Source organism: Carcharhinus amblyrhynchos, chromosome 2 (assembly GCF_965287045.1).
Source record: "Carcharhinus amblyrhynchos chromosome 2, sCarAmb.v2.hapA, whole genome shotgun sequence".
Classification (NCBI taxonomy): domain Eukaryota; kingdom Metazoa; phylum Chordata; class Chondrichthyes; order Carcharhiniformes; family Carcharhinidae; genus Carcharhinus; species Carcharhinus amblyrhynchos.
In genome coordinates this window covers 78141369-78157310 of record NC_137325.1, presented here as the reverse complement: position 1 = coordinate 78157310, position 15942 = coordinate 78141369, and the positions used below count along the sequence as shown (strand labels likewise).

General features: G+C 44.8%; 1 protein-coding gene across 1 annotated transcript in view; it reads left to right on the top strand.

Annotated features, from left to right (window-relative positions):
• The first annotated feature begins 232 nt into the window (after nucleotides 1-232).
• Nucleotides 233-15942, top strand: part of sdhaf3 (succinate dehydrogenase complex assembly factor 3) — a 44317-nt gene continuing 28607 nt past the window's right edge. The window contains exon 1 of the mRNA XM_080207789.1: nucleotides 233-664. Within this exon, the coding sequence (XP_080063915.1) occupies nucleotides 281-664 (384 nt within the window). The 5' untranslated portion in view covers nucleotides 233-280. The remainder of the gene's footprint in view (nucleotides 665-15942) is intronic.

Here is a 15942-nt window from a genome sequence, read left to right as displayed (position 1 = left end):
ACCCACACAGACACAAGGAGAACGTGCAAACTCCACACATAGTGACCCAAGGCCTCTTTCCGTGCAGTTTATGACTCGATTTGTATAGTCGTAGTATTTTGCTCTAAATATATGTTTCTATGTTGAACACACGTGATGCTGCTCCATTCAGATCTTAGCACCACCTTTAATTGCCTCTCTGCAGCAACAACCAATCACGAGTCACCAGGGCCTGGTGCAGCAGCATCAACCATCCCCCTGTGCGACGAGCCCCGGAACCGATGCCACAAGACCGCAAGTAATGCAAAATACATCCAACAAAAGATGTCAATTGTTAACATATATTTCCTTTTCCATTAATTCCGAGAATATATGGTGTCGCAAAGATACGCATTCGGATAGATACGCCATCCCGCGAAACAGAAACAATTCATGGGGAGGAATATCGGTGCCGCCGTACCTGTGTGGCAGAGCAGGTACTTCCGGCGAGTTGGTGGCAGGCTGGTTGCCGGGGAGACGGATGGCCTCGCGGCGGTTGCGCGCGCTCTACAAACGGATCTTGCGCGTGCACCGGCTGCTGCCGCCCGAGCTGCGCGCGTTGGGTGACCGTTATGTCCGCGAGGAATTCAGCAGGAGCCGAGAGGCCGGAGTGCAGGAGGTCAATACCTTCATGGTGGAGTGGGAGGTAAGGCCTCGGAGAGGGAGGGCCCAAATGATCTGTGTGTGTTTTAAGTAGTGAAGTTTATTTATTAGTGTCCCAAGCTGGCTTACATTAACACTGCAATGAAGTTCCCCTGGTCGCCACACTCCTACGCCTGTTTGGGTGCACGGAGGGAGAATTTAGTGTGTCCAATGCACACCTGAGATGCTGGCGATGGACAGTAAGAAGTCTCACAACACTAGGTTAAAGTCCAACAGGTTTATTTGGTAGCACAAGCCACCAACTTTCAGAGCGCTGCCCCTTCATCAGGTGAAGGGGCTCAAAATCACCTAACCAGTATGTCTTTCAGAATGTGTGAGGAAACTGGAGCACTCAGAGAAAACCCATGCAGACACAGGGAGAACTACCTTGAAGTTCATGTGATCTTTCAGCCAGGAAGGCAGTGTTATCTGCAAAATCCAGGTCCATTAACTGGTGATGTTGCTATTGGAGGCCAAAGTCTGCACCCATCATCACCTTCCTCATGTTGAAATCAATGAATGAAAGGAATGGGGTGAATATACAGCCTGTAATGATGTCCAAGGTGTCTGTGATGCCTGAAGGTGTTTTACCTACTTTGACTCCTGCTCTTCTTCTGTTAAAATATCCCTGCTGTCCTTACTCTTTCCTTTCCTTCATTGATCAGTACCTTTGATTCTTGGCCCAGTCCATTCCGTAAAGATCCTGTACAGTGTTTTGAACATAAGAACATAAGAACATAAGAAATAGGAGCAGGAGTAGGCCATCTAGCCCTTCGAGCCTGGGGAAAGGCAAATTGTGCGGAGGGTGTGGAGAGTCTGCAGAAGGATCTAGATAGGCTGGGCGAATGGGCCAGGAAATGGCAAATGGAATTTAATGTTGGCAAGTGTGAGGTGGTCCACTTTGGTAGGAAGAATGGTAGGAAGGACTATTACTTACGTGGCGAAAAACTGCAGCAGGCGACGGTGCAGAGGGACCTCGGGGTCCTTGTGCATGAGTCGCAAAAACCCAGCTTGCAGGTGCAGCAGGTGGTCAGGAAGGCGAATGGGATGCTGGCCTTCACAGCGAGGGGGATTGAATATAAAAGTAGGGAGGTCTTGCTGCAGCTGTATAGGGCATTGGTGAGGCCGCAGCTGGAGTACTGTGTGCAGTTTTGGGCGCCGCACCTGCGCAAGGATATTTTGGCCCTGGAGGGAGTGCAGAGGAGGTTTACTAGGCTGATACCGGAGTTGAGGGGGTTGAGCTATGAGGAGAGGCTGAATAAACTAGGCTTGTACTCGTTAGAGTTTAGAAGAATGAGGGGAGATCTCATTGAGACGTATAAGATGATGAATGGGATGGATAGGATAGAGGTGGAGAGACTCTTCCCGCTCAAAAAAGACAGTAGGACTAGGGGGCACAGCCTCAAGATAAAGGGGAGGCGGTTTAGAACGGAGTTGAGGAGGAACTTCTTCACTCAAAGGGTGGTGAATCTCTGGAATTCTCTGCCCGTTGAAGTGGTGGAGGCTGCCTCGCTAAATGTTTTTAAGAAGCGGGTTGATGGGTTCTTGATAAGAGAGGGGATTAAGGGTTATGGGGAGAGGGCGGGAAAGTGGAACTGAGCCACAACAGATCAGCCATGATCTTATTGAATGGTGGGGCAGGCGGAGTCATTATTATTTGCCACTTCTAAAATCTCTCTGCCTTCTAACTTGTAACCATTCCTGTTTGTATCTCCAGCTCTTCTTCTTTGTTTTATCCATCTTCTAGACTTCTTGTCCTTGCTCAATGTTCTTTTTCTGGTCCCTCTTGATTTTGAACAGCTTTCTTTCATCAATCAACTTCCACTTTGAGTCAGTGAATCCATTGCTCTTTGTTGGTTCCTCTCCTCTCCTTGATGGCCTCTATCCTTGATTTTACCGAACTCTGAATCTGTTGGAGAGGATCTGCTGGAAACTGCAATATGATCCTGGCTTTTTATTTTCTGTTGCAAATAGCCGTTGTGACTTTGTGATTGTCACTGCCTTCAGCTGGATCTTACCTAACACAAGATGGTAGTCTGATCCTACATCAGCATCTCAACATGTGTGGACAACTTGTGGGAATATCCTTCATCTGCTGTTAATGCGTTTATATTCACTCATAATTAGGGTGTTACTATCTGGAGACTTCCATGTCTTTTTGTGGTTTTCCTGGTGTTTGAAGAAGGTATTCCCAATGCTTTTGGAGGAGCCCAGAAGATGCTTATAATTTTCGTTGAACGTATGTTGAGCCGGGGGACTGATTGTACTGTTAATTCCTTGTTGGTCGCCACTGAGTTTATTATTTGGATCACTGATCGGCACTGGGTCACTGCTGCCTCACAGCGCCAGGGTCCCAGGTTCAATTCCGGCTTCTGGTCACTGTGTAGAGTTTGCGTGTTCTCCCCGTGTCTACATGGGTTTCCTCCAGGTGTTCTGGTTTTCTCCTACAATCCAAAGATGTGTGAGTTAGAATTATTGGCTATGCTAAATTGCCCCCTATTGTCAGGGGGATTAGCAGCTTAAATGTGTGGGGTTATGGAATAGGGCTTGGGTGAGATTGTGGTCGATGCAGACTCAATGGGCCAAATGGCCTCTTTCTGCATTGTAGGGATTCTATGATCAGTAGCTTGATTTCATAGCTGGGTGCCCTGTCCAGCATATCCTGCAATTGGTGATGTAATTTATCTTTCTCTTCCTCTGCATCTGACTCTGGTGTGTAAACCTATGTGTGAAGGATTTTCGTGTACATTGAGTGGAATCTGGATACAATAGTTCACTGTTTTCTACCCAGCTAACATTTGTGCTGAGCATCTGTTGCATATGAAGCCAATTCCATGGATTGTGGTGTTCTTGCCCAGTGTACAGGATTCTTGTGCCCTTCCCACTGGGTTGCCCATGGCGTGGCCACCATATCTCATAATGCCCAAGATGTCAAGTCAATAGGCTCACCTCTCTCACAGCACTAGGACATCTTCCCACTCTGGAAGAGTATTCCAAGTATCAATTCTGTTAATGGCTTTGGTGTTGAATATTGGGCTTGTCAAGGATCGGACTTCTATCTGGTTTTCATTCAATCTCTTCATATGTGCATCCTCGGATATGCTGCCTTTTCTTTGCTGGGTTTGCTGGGATGGCTACTTTCTGTAAAGGGATTTTTTTTTTCACAAGGTAAGGATGCTAGCCCCATGTCTTGCCCTTTTTCGGTGGAATTGTGATGAATGAAGTGATTAGATCATCAGACAAGAGGATATTTATTTCTGCTTAAATCTTATCTCTGAACACTTGTTCAGTTGCCCCTCTGGTTCTCTGAGCAATTCTAATAGAAATTTTGGCTTTTTAAATGCATTACACTGTAAAATTGTCCATTATCAATTTATCAGAGCTTTTGATGGACAATGGAGGCAACAGTTATGTGGGGAAGTGGATCAGCCATTATTTTATCAAATGCAGAGCAGGCTTGAAGGGCCAAATGGCTTGCTCCTAAATCCTACATTCCTAATGATTAAAACAGGTCTTTGAAAATTATTGCATGCGTGTCACATGTAGTAATTATGTTTCCTACAGGAATAACAAAGTAGATCATCAGTAAAATTACTGCATCATTTCCAACACAAAATACAACAGATATTAGGAATCTGAAACAAAATGCTGGAAATGCTCAATAGGTTCAGGTTTATCCATGGAGGGCAAATCAGTTAACATTTAAGGTTGATAAACCTGTATCAGAATATTCTAAGGATTCTATGACAATTGTAAAACAAAATTAGGCAAGATACAAATGATTCAATTTTTAAAGAGACTCCCAAACAACACTACCATTGTTCTTCACTAAATTTCTACAGCTTCAATATAGTTTTTATTTGGTATTATGTACTAACATGAAAATCCAGTAGATGGCAATGTAAGCCCTCAAATAAATCCAAAAGCATCTGTCACCTGTACTCTGGAGACTGATCATTAACTTTTTTTTATGAGAATAAAAACAAGAGTAAACGTTATTAAACAATTATCTCATGCCCTGTCTTCCTGCTTCCTAATCTTAGAACATAGAACATTACAGCGCAGAACAGGCCCTTCGGCCCACGATGTTGCGCCGACCAGTTAAAAAACAATGACCCTCTAACCTAAACCAATCCCTTTTCATCCATAAACCTATCCACGGATCTCTTAAACGTCCCCAAACTAGGTGCATTTACAACTGCAGCAGGCAGGGCATTCCAATCCCTCACCACCCTCTGGGTAAAGAACCTACCCCGACATCCGTCCTATAACTACCTCCCCTTAATTTAGAGCCATGCCCCCTCGTGCTAGCTTTCTCCATCCGAGGAAAAAGGCTATCACTATCCACCCTATCTAAACCTCTAATCATCTTATATGTTTCAATAAGATCCCCTCTTAGCCGCCTTCTTTCTAGCGAAAACAACCCAAAATCCCTCAGTCTCTCCTCATAGGACCTCCCCTCCATACCAGGCAACATCCTGGTAAACCTCCTCTGCACCCTCTCCAAAGCCTCCACATCCTTCCTATAATGTGGGGACCAGAACTGCACACAATACTCCAAGTGCGGCCGCACCAGAGTTGTGTACAGTTGCAACATGACGCTGCGACTCCTAAATTCAATCCCCCTACCGATAAACGCCAAGACACCGTATGCCTTCTTAACAACCTTATCTACTTGATTCCCTACTTTCAGGGATCTATGTACACATACACCTAGATCCCTCTGTTCATCCACACTATTCAGAGTCCTCCCGTTAGCCCTATACTCGACACATCTGTTATTCCTACCAAAGTGAATTACCTCACACTTCTCCGCATTAAACGCCATCCGCCACCTCTCGGCCCAGCTCTGCAACCTGTCTTAAGTCACCCTGCAAACTATGACACCCTTCCTCACAATCTACCATACCTCCGACTTTGGTGTCATCAGCAAATTTACTAATCCACCCAACTATACCCTCATCCAGATCATTAATAAAAATTACAAACAGCAGTGGCCCCAAAACAGATCCCTGAGGCACACCACTCGTAACTGAACTCCATGACGAATATTTACCATCAACCACCACCCTCTGTCTCCTATCCGCTAGCCAATTCCTGATCCAATTTCCTAGATTACCCTCAATCCCATACATCTGCATTTTCTGCAGAAGCCTACCACGGTGAACCTTATCAAACGCCTTACTAAAATCCATATATACCACGTCAACTGCCTTTCCCCCATCCACCTCTTTGGTCACTTTCTCAAAAAACTCAATAAGGTTAGTAAGGCACGACCTACCCGCTACAAAACCATGCTGACTATCTCCAATCAATTCATTACTCTCCAAATAACTATAAATCCTATCCCTAATAATTTTTTCTAAAACCTTGCCCACAACAGAAGTAAGAGTCACCGGTCTATAATTCCCGGGGAAGTCTCTGTTCCCCTTCTTAAACGATGGGACAACGTTCGCTATCCTCCAATCTTCCGGTACTATACCTGAGACCAACGACGACCTGAAGATCAGAGCCAGAGGCTCTGCAATCACCTCTCTTGCCTCCCAGAGAATCCTAGGGTAAATCCCGTCCGGACCAGGGGACTTATCTATTTTCAAACCCTCAAGAATATCCAGCACATCCCCCTTATCAACTGCAATACTGTCTAGTTTACACCCCTGCAACCCAGTGTTCTCAGCTACATTCATGTCCCCCTGCGTGAACACCGAAGAGAAATATTGGTTCAATGCCTCACCAATCTCTTCCGGTTCCACACACAACTTCCCTCTGCTGTCTGTAACTGGTCCTAATCTTGTCCTAACCAACCTTCTGTTCTTAACGTACCTATAGAACGCCTTAGGATTGTCCTTAATCCTATCAGCCAAAGTCTTCTCATGTCCTCTTTTAGCCCTTCTTAATTCACTCTTCAACTCCCTCCTAGCCAATCTAAAGCTTTCTAGTGCACTACCTGAGCCCTCAAGTCTCATCCGAACATAAGCCTCCTTTTTCTTTTTAACCAACGAATCAACTTTTTTAGTGCACCACGGTTCCCTAGCTCTACCAATTCCTCCTTGCCTGACAGGGACGTGCCAATCAAGGACTCGCAGTAGCTGCTCCTTGAAAAAACTCCACATTTCGGACGTTCCCAGTCCCTGTAGTCTCCTAGTCCAACCTATGCTTCCTAATTCTCTCCTAATAGCCTCATAATTACCCTTCCCCCAGCTAAAACTACTGACCCGAGGTTCATGCCTAACCCTTTCCATCACTAAGGTGAACGTAACCGAATTGTGGTCACTATCACCAAAATGCACACCAACTTCCAAGTCCAGCACCTGGTCTGGCTCATTTCCCAGCACCAAATCCAATATAGCCTCACCTCTAGTTGGCCTATCAACATACTGAGTCAAAAAACCTTCCTGCACGCTTTGTACAAAAACTGCCCCCTCTAACGAGCCAGAGCTATAGCAATTCCAATCAATATTAGTAAAGTTAAAGTCCCCCATAACAATTACCCTATTACTTTCACTCCTAACCAGGATCGTCTCCGCAATCCTTTCCTCAACCTCTGTAGAACTTTTAGGAGGTCTATAAAAGACTCCCAACAGGGTGACCTCTCCTCTCCTATTTCTAATCTCCGCCCATACTACCTCAACAGACAAGTCCTCATCAAACTTCCTCTCTGACACTGTGACACAGTCCTTGACTAATAATGCTACCCCTCCCCCCCTTCTACTTCCTTCTGTACTCCGACTAAAGCATTTGAACCCCGGAACCTGCAACAACCATTCTGACCCTGCTCTATCCATGTCTCTGAAATGGCCACAACATCAAAGTCCCAGGTACTGATCCACGCTGCAAGTTCATCTACTTTATTGCGAATACTCCTCGCATTAAAGTATACGCATTTCAAACCCTGCTCCGCCCCACCCCAGCGATGCCGTGCATTGCAGTCCCCATCTATGCCCCCCTCACTTTCACCCCCTCTACTCAGGATCCCACCCCTCCTCCGAATCAGTTTAAACCTCCCTGCATAGCCTTTGCAAATTTACCCCCCAGGATATTGGTTCCCCTCTGATTCAGGTGCAGACCATCACTCTTACAGAGGTCCCACCTTCCCCAGAATGAGCCCCAATTGCTCAAGTACCTGAACCCCTCCCTCCTGCACCATCCCCTCAGCCACGAGTTCAAACTTTCCCTCTCTCTATTCCTCTCTAAACTATCCCGTGGCACAGGCAAGAGTCCGGAGATAACCACTCTTTCTGACTTGGCCCTTAGTTTCCACCCCAACTCCATAAATCTCTGCTTAATATCCCCTTCCCTTAACCTCCCTATGTCATGTGTCCCCACATGAACTATAACTTGGGGTTGATCTCCCTCTCCCCTAAGAGTCCTGAATACCCTTTCCGATACATCCCGGACCCCAGCCCCTGGTAGGCAACACACCAGCCCTGAGTCCCTACCATTACTTCCGACTCTCCTATCCGTCCCTCTAACTGTGGAGTCCCCAATCACTAGGCCCAATCTTTTACATCCCCAAACCACCTGAGCTTTCACAATAGGCTCACCTCCAGAGACCTGCTCCCTTTGGCTATCCCCAGTTGATTCCTCCTCAACTGTAGCCTCCAGGACCGAAAACCTATTTTGGAGGGGAACAGCCCCAGGGGATTATCCCCCCAATTGCTTCTTTCCCCTCTTCCTGGCATTTACCCAAGACTCATTTCTAGGAATGACTATCTCCTTATAACTCCTATTGATGTCCGCCTCCCAAATTATGCGGAGTTCCTCTAATTCCACCTCCAGCTCCTTTACACGCTCCTCCAGAAGCTGCAATCGAACACACTTCCTACAAGTAAAATCACCAGAAACACTACTGGAGTCCCTCACCACATACATCCCACAGGAGATGCAGCTTACTGCCTGAACTGCCATCCCTGAAACAATTACCAGCAGAAAAAAAACTTCCCACACACTTATAATTAGGTTAGAGGAGGTGGGAGGGTGGGATTCTCTACCAGTGTAGAGGATCAGGTGTCCCCTCTGCTCTAATTTATAGGGTCAGGGACCCAAGAAAAAAAACTACAACTACCGGTAAGCGTCCTAGTGACGACTTCCGGCTTCTAACTAATTTTTTAAAAAAACCGCCGATACTCACGACTTTAAACTAGAAATAAAAAGTTAAAAAGTATAAACAGAAAATGTACCTTTCTTGCTGCCTCCTCACACGCCCAAAAATCGCTGCCTCTCGATGCTGCTCCTCAGGAACAATGAGGCTGATACACGGAGGTAGGTGCTTATAAAACCGAGGAAAAAAAAACTACAACTACCGGTAAGCGTCCTAGTGACGACTTCCGGCTTCTAACTAATTTAAAAAAAAAACGCTGATACTCGCGACTTTAAACTAGAAATAAAAAGTTAAAAAGTATAAACAGAAAATGTACCTTTCTTGCTGCCTGCTCACACGCCCAAAAATCGCTGCCTCATCCAGAGAGTGGTGGGATCTGGAATTTGCTTTCTGAAAGAGTGGTAGAGGTGGGAACCCTCATAACATTTAGAAGAATTTAGATGATCACTTGAAATGATGATCACTTGAAATATCATAGCATACAAGGCTATAGATCAAGTGTTGGAAAATGGGATTAGAGTAGGTAGGTGTTTGATGGCCAGCACAGACACAAAGGGCTTCTTTTTGTGCTGTAAAACTCAATGACTCTAGGAGCATATACTTGAGTATATCTGGTGGAAGAATGATTTAACTAGATCAGGTTGATTACATCAAGTATTTTAAAATTTATTTTGTGGGATGTGGGCATCACTAACTAAGCATTTATTGCACACTGTTATCAGGTCTTACTTTCCTTTGCCAAAACTGTTTATTCTGAGGTCAGCCTGAAGATTGAGGATATTCCTTTGTTTTCTTTACTACCATGACTCCTTAAATCTCTCTTCCTGTCCCCGCCACCCTCATGTTAACAGCAAGTGCAAGAAGCATGTGGATGACTTTGTCACTAAGATTGAGACTATTTAGTTGCCCTTTCTGCTTCTTCTTTCACCTTACCTCCCAAGCCATTTCTTCCCCGAGCTAACTCTGTGATAGTCTTGAATCCTCATCTTTTTCTGGTTTCTCTCCTATTCTCTTTGTGAGCATATCTGGAAGACCGACTTGTTCTGGCCACATACCAGTTAAATACACTGTTTTCCTCTGTGGCCCTCTGAAGTCTCTGTTTCTCTGACTTTGAACTTTTTTCCATCATTCCCTTCCTTTACCATACCATTCAGCCTGCTGTGACTCATGCTGCAGACATCCCTCTTTATACCTTTCCGTATTCTGATCTGCCTTAAAACCTACCTCCTTGAAAAAGGCTTTTGTCATCGAATGTAATTTCAAATTTTGCTTGACAATTCTTTTCTGATAAAATTTCCGCTTACACCATTATTTAGTATCAAAGGGGCTACATTTTTAGTTTTTTTAGTCAAAAATTAGATTTATATATTCTAGATTCATTGGCAATTTAATACCTATTAAAATAGTTTAGTCAGTTGTCTGATAAGTATTTTTGTGACTGGCTGCGCACAAATTGGCATCTTGTTAGCCTACTCAAATTTAAAAAGGGGAACCATTTAGTTTCCTGCTATCTGGACTAATATTTTGCTGTCTTCTATTCGTTCGTTTATTCGCCTGTCTAATCATATTTGAGTGATTGGGGCTGTTCAGATAAATACTTGGCTCAAATCCTACAACAAAATATAAGCAGTATTTTTTGCCACGCAGGAAGTCCAAACTATGATCCATGGACCAAATACAATACTTAGGCTTTGGCCTCTGTGCAACTCAGTCCTATTTGTGTTTGTATGCATTGTTTCCATTTATGAATTGAATCTCAAGGGTGTGGAGATTTGGAAAGAGGTATGTTTTATTCTGTTGCCTTATGACAGTTAAATCTAAACCAGAATGCTATCATCGACATATCTGAAACCCGAAATATGGTCTTATTAATAGTTAATTTACCCTAGTTAATGGGAACACTGATTTAAACTCAATACTTGCAAAACGTGCACGTTCTTGTAATATTGATTTTTAGATATTTATATATCGCACTGCATATAATCAAAAGAAGTGCTGATTGCAATCATGGTAGAGACCATTTAGCACTTGGATATGGGCTAATCAGGGATGTCAATTTGGATTTGTAATAGATAGATAATGTTTTATTAATAGAATTAAATTACTTAAGGTAAATACAAAGAATCAAAAAGCATAAGAGAGTTGTAACATTCAAGCTCATACATTTAATGTACGAAGCAGGAGGTTTAGAGGGCTGTGAAGAAAAACCTTTTCACACAGTGTGGTGCAGCCTGGAACTCACTGCTTGAAAAGGTGGTGGAGGCAGCGACCCTTATAATATTTAAGAAGTATTTAGATTTGCACTTGTGATGCCAAGACATACAAGGCTATGGGCCAAGTGCTGGAGAATAGTTAGGTGGTTTGCTTTTGACTGGGTAGATGTGATGGGCCTTTTTCTATGCTGTATACCTCTATAATTCTATAATATTAAGAGGTTATTAACAAGAGGTTATTGCAGAAGGTAAGGGGGCATGGAGTTGGGGGTAGGGTGTTAGCGTGGATAGAGGATTGGCTGTCAAATAGGAGGCAGAGAGTGGGGGTCAATGGGTGCTATTCGGATTGGCGGTTGGTGACTAGTGGAGTGCCCCAGAGGTCGGTGCTGGGGCCTCAGCTATTTACCATTTATATAGATGATCTGGAGGAGGGAACCGAGTGTATGGTGTCGAAATTTGCTGATGACACCAAGATTGGTAGAATGGCAAATTGCGCGGAGGGTGTGGAGAGTCTGCAGAAGGATCTAGATAGGCTGGGCGAATGGGCCAGGAACTGGCAAATGGAATTTAATGTTGGCAAGTGCGAGCTGGTCCACTTTGGTAGGAATAATGGTAGGAAGGACTATTACTTACGTGGCGAAAAACTGCAGCAGGCGACAGTGTAGAGGGACCTCGGGGTCCTTGTGCATGAGTCGCAAAAACCCAGCCTGCAGGTGCAGCAGGTGATCAGGAAGGCTAATGGGATGCTGGCATTCATAGCGAGGGGGATTGAATATAAAAGTAGGGGGGTCTTGCTGCAGCTGTATAGGGCACTGGTGAGGCCGCAGCTGGAGTACTGTGTGCAGTTTTGGTCGCCGCACTTACGCAAGGATATTTTGGCCTTGGGAGTGCAGAGGAGGTTTACTAGGCTGATTCCGGAGTTGAGGGGGTTGAGCTATGAGGAGAGGCTGAATAAACTAGGCTTGTACTCGTTGGAGTTTAGAAGAATGAGGGGAGATCTCATTGAGACGTATAAGATGATGAATGGGATGGATAGGATAGAGGTGGAGAGACTCTTCCCGCTCAGAAAGGACAGTAGGACTAGGGGGCACAGCCTCAAGATAAAGGGGGGGGTGGTTTAGAATGGAGTTGAGGAGGAACTTCTTCACTCAAAGGGTGGTGAATCTCTGGAATTCTCTGCCCGTTGAAGTGGTGGAGGCTGCCTCGCTAAATATTTTTAAGATGCGGTTTGATGGGTTTTTGATAAGCGAGGGGATTAAGGGTTATGGGGAGAGGGTGGGAAAGTGGAACTGAGCCACGACAGATCAACCATGATCTTATTGAATGGCGGGGCAGGCTCGAAGGGCTAGATGGCCTACTCCTGCTCCTATTTCTTATGTTCTATTAAAGGTAGGATGCCGTGAGAACAGGATTGGCTGGAAAATTGCGAGCAGAGTGCCGAAGTAAATAGATATTTTTCAGATTGACAAGATGTAACCAGTTGCCAACTAAATTATAGAATTAAAGTGCAAAAGGTGGACATTTGGCCTGTCGAGTCTGCACCAACTTTCTGGTGGAATACCTTACCCAGGTCCTTTCCCCACCCCATCCCTGCAATCTCACAACCTCACATATCCACCACGGCCATCCAACCAACCTGCACATCTTGGGACACCTAAGGACAACCTAGCACGGCAAATCCACCCAACCTGCACATATTTGATCTGTGGGAGCAACTGAAGAAAACCATGTAGACAGGGGGAGGACGTGCAAACTCCACAAAGTCAGCAAAGTTGGAATCAAACCCACGTCCCTGACACCGTGCGATAGCAGTGATCTCCACTCTGCCACCTGCAACCAGCCCTGATAAAGAATGTAGTAGGTGATCAAAGCGCTCCTCAACAAATTCATGGTGGTGGATAATCCCCGCAAATTCGCCCTGTTTGAACGGGTCGAGAAAGATGATCAAGTTTACACTCGGATGCTTTCTGATGATGAACACCCCTTTATTTATTAGTGTCACAAATAGGCTTACATTAACACAGTAATGGAGTTATTGTGAAAATCCTCAAGTTGTCACATTCCAGTTTGGATACACTGAGGGAGAATTAGCATGGCCAATGCACCTGACCTGCACGTCTTTCGGACTGTGGGAGGAAACCAAAGTACTCGGAGAAAACCCACGCGGACATGGGGAGAATGTCTGAGCAGAGTCTGCACAATGACCCAAGCCGTGAACTGAACCCAGGTCCCTGGCGCTGAGAGGAAGCAGTGCTAACCGCTGTGCCATCATGCCACCCCAAATGCTGGTCTAGCCAGTCATCCACATTCTGTGAAAGATAAACGTACAGGATAGAGGAGTGGCAAATGCAGTACCCAGAAATAAATTTGAAGTGATTGTGTCAGATTTGGAAAAAGAACTGTTACTACATTTACTTAGGCAAGTTTGACAAATATAGTAAAATATTAAAGAGTTCTATGAACACATGCCTTAGGAATTGGAATAAGACATTCAACCCCTTGAGCCTGCACCATCACTCAACAAGATCATGGAAGGTGTATCCCTCTGCTTGTTTCTTCAGCTGCTGCTCCTCAGTTGTACAATGATAGAGAAAAGAATTGGGACTCATATGGAAATATTGGACTTTAAAAGGATCCAAGTTGTATACTTTTTTAAGTGGATAATTTTAAATGACATTGAAGATGGCTAATGATTGCACCATTGGCCACTAACTGGAATGGCTGTAGGGTATTTCTACTGAACAATGGAGCACTTTTGCAGTGAGTCCAGACAATTCAAGGTACTTGTAAAAACATTAAGTCTGATTACCATCTCTGGTAGACAAAGGGACATAATGATTATAGAATCCTGAAGGAGGTCATTCAGCCCATTGAGTCTGCACTGACCACAATCCGAGCCAGGCCAAATCCCCATAACCCCATGCATCTACCCTAGCTAGTCTCTTAGACATTAAGGGGCAATTTAGCATGGCCAATCACCCTAATCTGCACATCTTTGCTTTGTGGGAGGAAACCCACACAGACAGTGACCCAAGCCGGGAATCGAACCTGGGTCCCTGGCACCGTGAGGCAGCAGTGCTAACCACTGTGCCACCATACCACATCTTGAATCAAGGCCCCTAGCTATAATGACCTAGCCAGATAAGTACACAGCTCTTGAAATAAACAAACACTTGGGGTTTAAAAGCTAAGCTGCCTGCCAAGCAAATATTCAAGGCATTCAACAATGCTTCTGGCATTCTCTCTGTCAGCTGGTTGCTGTGTGTGCTGAGAAACAGCAGGTGGAAGCGACTATATATACCAGAGGCAATACAGTGACTGGGAAAAGAAATTGAAATCTCTCAATTGGGCTACAACATACCTGAACCACAGAATCAGCCATTCATCAGCAAAAGCCAACTTTACTGAAAATTGGTATTGGCCACGCCTCGTTACCATCTACTCCTCATAACTCAAGGACATCTGTATAGCTTTTTATTTATATTTGTTTCTTATTTGTATGAATGTAAATACATGTGTGTTACCATTACTTCTCTCCTTTTTTTTCAGCAGTTAATAAACTTAGTCTGTCTTAACTCCAAAACCTGGTTGAATTAGCAACTTTGTTAAACATAACTTTTAGGTATGGAGAAGGTACCCAAGGGGAAGGGAGCTTTCTTAAATTAAACCCTTGTTGCTACCAGCAGAGGGTGGGTTGAATAATGACTCGGAGTCATTCATCCCTCCTCACCTAGGTCTCGAGAGGTCTCGCCTACATCAATAATGTTTGGGGACTTTCACCTGGGGCTGCTTGAAACACCAGGAAGGCATGTCTCACTGAAAGTGGTTATGTCAGTTTGGTGTTTTGATAGATCATGTGATACATTTGTAGCTCTTTCTGGATAGTCACTTGCAAATCCATAAATGTTCTAACAATTCACGTTGCAAAATTTAAAGTTTTTTTCCTTTGACCATATAGGTGGTGATTCCACAAGATATGATTTCCCAGCCAGAAGGAAGTGGGATAGCCTATTATGGGTGCCTTTTCTAGCCGCCTCCCTATTTGCAGTGAGGAAAGAATACTCTAAAGCAGATTGTTCAGTAGTAGACGCTACTACTCAAAGACACTTTGTACCAACATGGATATCAAAATCCTTTCATGCATCTGTTGCCTGTGTTCAGATTCTTGACTAGGACTCTCAGGTTCACAGCCCTATCACATCACCAATCATACAGTACCACAGGACTTGGCAAATGGACCCTGGTAAAGGGATTCTGCACATGGCTTTGTCAACATAGGGACCTTGGGGGACCATCATTGTCCACAATTTTGATACTTGATTAAATGTCAGTAAATTATTCAATGGCAATGGCCCAAACCTCCTTGCCACAGTAGCCTTTTTCCACCTTTGCAGCCAGTGGAATGCACAGCCTTTTTGTCTGTTCTTCCCTTGACATTTATAGCCCCACTTTGTCTGGCACATTCCCCCCCATACTCTCTCACTCTCACACATACATACGCGCACTCTCACACATACATACGCGCACTCTCACACATACATACGCGCACTCTCACACATACATACGCGCACTCTCACACATACATACGCGCACTCTCACACATACATACGCGCACTCTCACACATACATACGCGCACTCTCACACATACATACGCGCACTCTCGCACATACATACGCGCACTCTCACACATACATACGCGCACTCTCACACATACATACGCGCACTCTCACACATACATACGCGCACTCTCACACATACATACGCGCACTCTCACACATACATACGCGCACTCTCACACATACATACGCGCACTCTCACACATACATACGCGCACTCTCACACATACATACGCGCACTCTCACACATACATACGCGCACTCTCACACATACATACGCGCACTCTCACACATACATACGCGCACTCTCACACATACATACGCGCACTCTCACACATACATACGCGCACT